We start from the raw sequence: 7,471 nt of genomic DNA, 5'->3' as shown, positions 1-7,471 counted from the left end.
TTTTTGCGTTCAACTTGAGTTGAAGGTATTATTATTTATGTAGGTACAATAAATAAACTATAATATGCATTTGAGTACTAGCTACATTTTATAACGTGCAAAGTACTAAAGTGGTAAGTACTTATTTAAATATTTAAGCAGTAAAATATCCAATCATAACGTTATTAGTTTATTACTGTTCTTACTTCTTACTTACATTGTTGACCAAGGGCGTATTTGAGTCAAGGCCATGGGGGGGGGGGGCGAAACTAAGTTTTCTTTTTTCACGTAAATAAATAAAAATATGAGTACCAAATTTAATTATTAAATCAATGTATTATATAGAAAAAATACGAGTGGTAGGGGGGCGAATTCCCCCCCTCAAATACGCCCTTGTTGTTGATCGATATTATATAGGTAGAATACTTTTCCGATATTCCTTCTTCTTCACTTTTATAGATTCTTCTCTAAATCTCTGTAATGTGTTTTACGTAAATTCTTAATCTCGAATTTAAAGTTTTTAAGTTTTAGCCATTTTTAATAAAATTTAATATTTCTTAATTCTTGGTCATTTTCAAATACATTTACCTACGTGAATCATGTTTTTTTAAAAAGCTGCAAGCTCTGGTTAAAATTATTTAAAATATTTATAATCAAAGTACTTACAAAAGATCAGTTGTAAGTTGGTTTTTATCATTTAAGTTTAAGCGATGTCTCTAGAGTCTAGATTATTAAACATTTATTATAATAATATAATATCATTTATTATCTAGTTAAATAACATATTATATTACGTTGATTTTTAACCAAAATTTATTTGTTTTAACTCATACAATAATTATTCTTGGACTCAGAAATCAATATTTTTATTTTCTTAGTTCTTGTTTTCCCAATTAACAATTTTTAAAGCACCCTCATAAATGTTTTCAAAAATTTTGGTTTTACTTTTCAGAACTTTTTCTATTGTAAAATGTACATTCTACCAGTTTGTGAGTATTTAGAAAATTAAGTTGTATTTTGAAATATTTTTACAAATAATTGAGCAGTTACAGTAGGTAACTATTTTCGTTGAATATAACACATAATACATTATTGAGTTCCAATATCTCATGACGGAAACACAAAAAAATTCAACTAGGTAGGTAAATATTTAAATTGTTAAAAACATTTAAACATCTTTAATTATCCTATAGGTATTTTTTAGACTTGTAGGTAAAAACTAGAAACCTATTAATTGCTCTGAAGTAAGAGTGTTATATAATAATTGGTATTGTTGTTTATCTATAATATCTTTTCTGTTTATCAGTATATACACTAAACAACTACAAACAGCAAATGCATTGATTAACAAATTCGACCATGCAAACAGTATACTTTATAGATACTATAGGTACACTACACATTTCATTACTTTTATCACAAATTGTTATAAAATACATTATAATATAATTTATGCCATAAAAATAAATAATAATCAATATAAAGGTAATAACTTTTTTTTTTATAAAATAATATACCTATATATTATTCATAACATACTCGCACCCGATCAGTGACATTCTTCACCTTAATACCTTATCTTTAACTGCCCAAATTATCATTGTACCTCGCCTAGGTACCAATAAAATTTACTATCTTAAATATTCAATATAATATCCAAATAATAGATTTCACCCAATAAAAATGTATTACAATCACAGTGTGTATTCTCTATACTGCATTCTGTAATCAACAACCACGTAAATATCATCTACCGCAATAGCCATAAAAAAATTTTAATTTAGTAATTTAATACTATACACATATATTATAATAATAGTTTTAAAATTGTTGGTTTTTTTTTTTAAATTGTATCTGCATAATATGCTTTTTATAAGTGAATAAAGAACAAAACAAGCAATTATTTTAAGACTCAATTTATATCAATCATTGTAATTGACAAATTATATATTTTTATAAACTAGGAAGTGGTCGTTTATTGTAAAATTAAATGTAAAAAAAATATTTTGTTGAAACATTTACAACATTTTTAACCAATGGGAATATTTTCTGGTTATTCATTTTGTATCATAATTTCTATCAGTTATCCACATTCAATCATCAGATTGACTTTTCTTAAATATGTTATACAAATTAATATTTTAAACTATAAATACAAATTGTAATTAAAAAAAAAAAAAGAGTATATACACATTACATCAATAATATTGCTCTGCGAATCTATTAATTTACAAAAATACAATTATTGATAAAAATAATATTTGTGTATTAAGTTTGTTATGTTTAATGACAACATTATTATACAATCCAAGTACTTCATATATTATGATAATTATATTATAAGACGTAAATAATTTTTTATCCAGATATTTTTACAAAATCTACATTAATAGTTTTCCCAATATTGGAGAGACGTTCGGATTTACTTAGTTTTGAATTAAACTGGTGTTTAATAATTTGACTTTTCAGTACTAAAATGTGCATATATCTACTGTATTGTTGAGCCATTGACATAGCTTTCTCAAATGTTTCAACTCTTTGATTTGGATGCTTAGCGTAAAGGATCTAAAACAACAAAATTACAACAAGTCAAATAATAGCATTTATGTATAAAGCAACACTAATATGAAAAATTTAAAATATAGCTTAGTTTTAATAAACATTTTTTTTAGTGTCATTTTGAAGCAGTAAAAATATTTTGTTAACTTTGAAGTTGTTTGCTGATGCAAGTTGGAACTAAATTATACTTTGGCGGGTTAAAAAGTAAAATATTCTTTATACTTATATTAATAATCGTGAAAAATAGTATATTTGTGTACTAACTATTAATTTTTGACATAAACTATTGCAATTAAAAACAAATAACTGATAGGTACTTGAAATATTCATAAGAAGTCATACAATTTATACTTGTATTTTCTATATATTTTATAATTTTAAAAATGTTTTGTTCCATTTTGTGCCATTAAAAGAAATTTGAAATTTGAAATTCATAAATTATTTTTCTATAAATATTGAAAAAAGTTTTGGTTGGTTAAACAATTTGAAAACATAATACAAGATTCTAAAAGGATAGATATGAATACCATCTCCACTCATTATTATTGATTGTATGTTGAATTCAAATTGAATACACCTATTGAATAATAAGGTATACTTAAAATCTACTATACAGCAGAGCAACTTCCGTTTTTTTAAATATTAAAGAATAAGCCAATTTTAATTCAAAAGTTTTAAGTCAAGTATAATAAGACTTACTTTATTAATGGAGTCAATACGAGCCTTAATGTGTCCATCTAAAATTAGTTGCATAAGTTCATTTTCCAAATCAGGCAATGGTGTATTGAAACATAATGCCATTTTTCTTAAGTCAGCAGAGTCGTATGGACTAAACAATTATAAATTTGAGTATTATTAAAAAAAATGATTTAAATGTTAAATATTTTGTTTACCAGAAATATTGAATCATGGCTTTGCTTCTTATATTCGAGTAGAGCTGGTTTATGTGAGATCCAATGTACATATCAAGGAGTAAAATAGGCTAAAATTAAATATATTGCATAGTTTTATAGCTATTTATAATTATAACAACAAACTATATGATAGGAATGCATAAATAAATTATTAGTACTTTTATTTTGTTCAAAATTGTTAAACAGACTTCATATTTGGATTCATAAAACTTGAAAATCGCATCACGTACTTCAGGTTCTAGTTCCAGGAATAATTTGAATGAGCTATAAAAAAACTTAAGCTATATACATGGTGATAACTGTTTAATGAAAATAATAATACTGTAAATAAAGTATCTATATATTTAAGGCTTGTGGACAAAATATATTGTATAAAACCAAAATGTTAGCAAAATTATAAATATTAATTTTGATACACATATAATACTATATATTAAATACTGAATTAATATATTTTAAATGAATAAATAATTTAAAAAAAAGTATGTACTTTCTGGCATTGTTTCATAAAAATATTAATTTTTTAAATTAATAGTTATAATAGTTGAGTATGTTAATTGTTTATACCTAATTCAAAATAAGACCGTGACTTGGTGGTCAATTTGTGCACATTGGCAAGGCCTAGTTCCACAGTGCTAGCATACCCAATTGGAATTGTTTAACTAGGTGGGGACTAAGTGTCTGACATTGTCGCAGACGTAAACTGTTTGCCGCCAGGTCACAGTCTTATTTTGAATAAGGTATAGTAAGAATAAGTGCACTGCAGTAACATAGTATATGCATAAGAAAAAAATACAATATAGTTTAACATAGATAGAAATATATAAAATTACATAATAATAATTATAATTATTATAAATTAGGAGTTATAGAGAAAAAGATAGATATTGGAAAAGGTATAACCAAGGCTTAAGAGAGTGAGATAGAAGCCAACAGAAATAATGTTCATTAATCATTATATTAACCAGAAAACCTCTTTTTTTGTGGTTGTATATATTTGTTGTTGAGTATCTCAGTCTCTTAACATAGAAAGTACCAAGGCCGTATTTAAGGGGGAGGGTACTGGGTGCTTTCTAAATACATTTTTGGTACTTTTTGTGTTACGAATTTCATTAAATTTGTTTATAGTATAATGAGATTTTTTTTAGTAATTCATTAAGTAATACAATCTATAATGCAATTGAACAATAATACAATCCTAACATGTATTTTAATGCATAAAAAACTAATTTAATGAGATATTAAATTATTTTTGTGTATTAAATAATAATTTTTATTTTAGTAGATGTATATACATTTAATCATGGCATAATTTGGAGGAGGGGGCTTAAGTGTGTTTAGCACCACCAAGTTTTTTCATGTTAATTAAGATTTTAATAATAATAGGTATTCATAATTATAAGACAACATCATAATAAAAATAGAGGGGTACCAGCTACCATCGTTTTTTTATTGAAAGTGTGTCCCTGTATATAATAATAATTCATAGTTCATATTATATAACATACTTATTGCAAATCACACTATTTTGAAGTTCCAAACGGCTAAAAGTAGCTAATGCGCAAAGTCCTCCATAAATTGCAATGTCATTAGGTGTCATTACGTCACAAGAATCCCAATAATCAAGATTTGTTTTCAAGAAATTTTGAGCAGCTAATTTGTACTTACGACCAGCTAATTCAGCTAAGCCAGTCATACATTTAAGAGTAGAACTGTATGTAGTCTGGAGTTCAGAGTTCTAAAAATGCAAACACAAATTATTAATATTTTTAATATAAAATTATAATTTTAAACAATTAATACTTCTGTATAGTCTGGAGTAGATTCAGCTTTAATTATGTAATTGATAACATGTGACCAATTTTGTAGATAAATTCCAACCTGTGAATAAATAGAATCATTTTAATAAATTTTACATAGAAATTAGAAATATGTACCTAAATATAATACATTTTCAAAAACTAAAAAAATATAAAAATATATTAACAAATAGAGCATCACTAATAATTTATTTCATTTGAGACATAATGAGGCACACTTGTTGCAAAGAACAATAATAAAATCTTTTTATCAAACCTAAATTTAAAATTTTTAAGTAGAAAAAGCCAAAAATGATACGAGTGTACAATACAATCAACACCAAACACAATTTACAAAATGTTAGTTGATAAATATTTATTTTATAATATGTAAAAAGAGCACCAGAATAATGAAATTTTATATGATATATTAAGGTGCATACTTTTATTATGTTAAGACACATTGATATGACATGGGAGGAACTAGTACAATAATCTCGAGCCTTTGAGTAACTTTTAGTTGCTTCAATGAGGTCTCCACAATTGACATAATGATCACCAATTTCATTATGACCACGACGAATGCTTTCCTTAATTGAATTACTTTTGTAATTCTTAAGATCTCCATCTAGCTTTTCAAGTTTCATAGCTGATTTTTGATTTGTAGTTTCTACCCAAGCAGAATTGAACACTGGAAGTCCCGTGTCTATCGGATTAGCTCCGGTAACATCTGGTAGTATATTTCTATTACATAAAAAAATGTTTAATTAATTTTTAAACAAATGTATAGTATGTAATTATTATACCCTTGACACTGTTGAAGTTTATGGTGTAGCACTTGATACAGATTAGCATTCATTGTTTTAATAACATGTGAAATGGCTAATCGTAATGCATCAGGTCGCAATCTTGGACAATGGTCAGCTATATACATCAGCCTATAAATTCGAGCTAGCCCAGTATAACTGTTTGCATATGTTTCAAGATCCTAAAGTCCATAATAATAATTATAATAATAATAACATAGCTTAATGAGAAAGAACAATCATTAGTAAAAAATGTTGTCAGTGCTTACAAATGAATCAATGTCCACTTCGTACGATTCATCTTCGTTGTTGTCATTTTCTTCAGGAGGTGCATCTACTTGCATTGGATCTATTATAGCTCCAGCCTGGGGATTTCGTAAAGAACGCTTAAATATAAAGAGAGAAATACAATCATTGTTCGATTATTGTGACACTGATCATAGAACAAAAAGTATACATACTTGGATAGATCTCAATGATGCCATATTCTTAATAATATAATTCGTTGTATGCCGGACTGGTATCTACCAATATCTAGTAACAAATAGTTTTTCTTTGTGATTATAATTACCCTTACAACAATGTAATCTCGTCGAAATTATTAAGACTCACTATCGATAATTTTTAGTTCAACACACACTCGAGTACTTGACTTTCAAATTAAAACAATATTATTATTTCAAATCTTAAGTATAAACTGTAGACGCTTTGATGAATTGTGAATTTTATTGTGATGTGATTTGTGCGGACTGACAGTGATGCGGTATTGCTGCATTGGTGTATTGCAGTGATAATGACGAAATCGAGATAAGGGCCGTTTATTTTATGATGACCGTAACCATGGTAAGATTATAACCACTGTGCACCGCATAGACCATTGTGGTAAACAACTTTTTTTCCATTGGAGGTCATAAAAAAAAATCTTGGCGGGCCGAGAATTTAAAACATTTTCTTTTAAGATTATTTAGTAATGTAGAACTAAATTGATATCAATGAGGATATATTAGTGTTCGCGCGATACAATAAACATGATAATGTAATTTCTATTATTAGACAATGGAACAACGATAACGCTGTGACTCATTTTCACGTATGAAATTGACGATTTTATAGGTAGTGATTACTTGTTATAGAAAAAGAAGAAATATTAATTTAGTATACTTACACACGATACATTTTTTTTTAGGTGAGTAGAATATATGTTATTTTGTATTTTTGTGGGTAAAATTTACCTAGCAAGCTGTATTTGGGTACCCCTAGCATCATATTATAGTGTATAGTTTAATACATTATACTTTGGTTATATGTTTGTGCTGCGGGGTTAACTGGTAACAATATGTGAAATGTGCTAAATAATAATGAAGCACGAAATAGATAAATTTTCAAAATAAACAAGCCATAAGGTCAAGGCTAG

At 26.4% G+C, this 7,471-nt stretch overlaps 1 protein-coding gene across 3 annotated transcripts; it reads right to left on the bottom strand.

The window, feature by feature from the left end:
- Nucleotides 1-1,879: 1,879 nt before the first annotated feature.
- Nucleotides 1,880-6,839, bottom strand: LOC114132900 (COP9 signalosome complex subunit 1b). 3 transcript variants are annotated; one of them, XM_027998507.2, is made up of 11 exons: nt 6,670-6,839; nt 6,519-6,591; nt 6,327-6,422; nt 6,058-6,239; nt 5,695-5,995; nt 5,256-5,333; nt 4,961-5,190; nt 3,611-3,716; nt 3,432-3,520; nt 3,238-3,367; nt 1,880-2,544 (listed from the first exon to the last, which is right to left on the bottom strand). In XM_027998507.2, exons 2-11 carry the CDS (start codon nt 6,540-6,542, stop codon nt 2,338-2,340), a joined length of 1,443 nt encoding a protein of 480 aa, XP_027854308.1. In that variant the 5' UTR covers nt 6,543-6,591; nt 6,670-6,839; the 3' UTR covers nt 1,880-2,337. The 3 variants fall into 3 exon arrangements, with proteins under 3 accessions (XP_027854308.1, XP_027854306.1, XP_027854305.1); XM_027998505.2 differs by having other exon boundaries at nt 6,327-6,443; nt 6,670-6,838; XM_027998504.2 differs by having other exon boundaries at nt 6,327-6,443; nt 6,519-6,838.
- Nucleotides 6,840-7,471: the final 632 nt, after the last annotated feature.

This window comes from Aphis gossypii, chromosome 2 (assembly GCF_020184175.1).
Source record: "Aphis gossypii isolate Hap1 chromosome 2, ASM2018417v2, whole genome shotgun sequence".
NCBI lineage: Eukaryota > Metazoa > Arthropoda > Insecta > Hemiptera > Aphididae > Aphis > Aphis gossypii.
The sequence above is the reverse complement of the archived record's forward strand: the minus strand, read 5'-3'. Positions and strand labels throughout refer to the sequence as shown.

What these genes read in the sequence shown, in the direction of transcription:
- LOC114132900 (XM_027998504.2), bottom strand. Translation starts at nt 6,542, where the DNA reads ATGGCATCATTGAGATCTATCCAA. An exon ending in AAGTGGACATTGATTCATTT is followed by an intron (nt 6,240 to 6,326) that starts GTAAGCACTGAC and finishes TATGGACTTTAG; the next exon opens with GATCTTGAAACATATGCAAA. An exon ending in TGTGTCTTAACATAATAAAA is followed by an intron (nt 5,334 to 5,694) that starts GTATGCACCTTA and finishes ATTTATTCACAG; the next exon opens with GTTGGAATTTATCTACAAAA.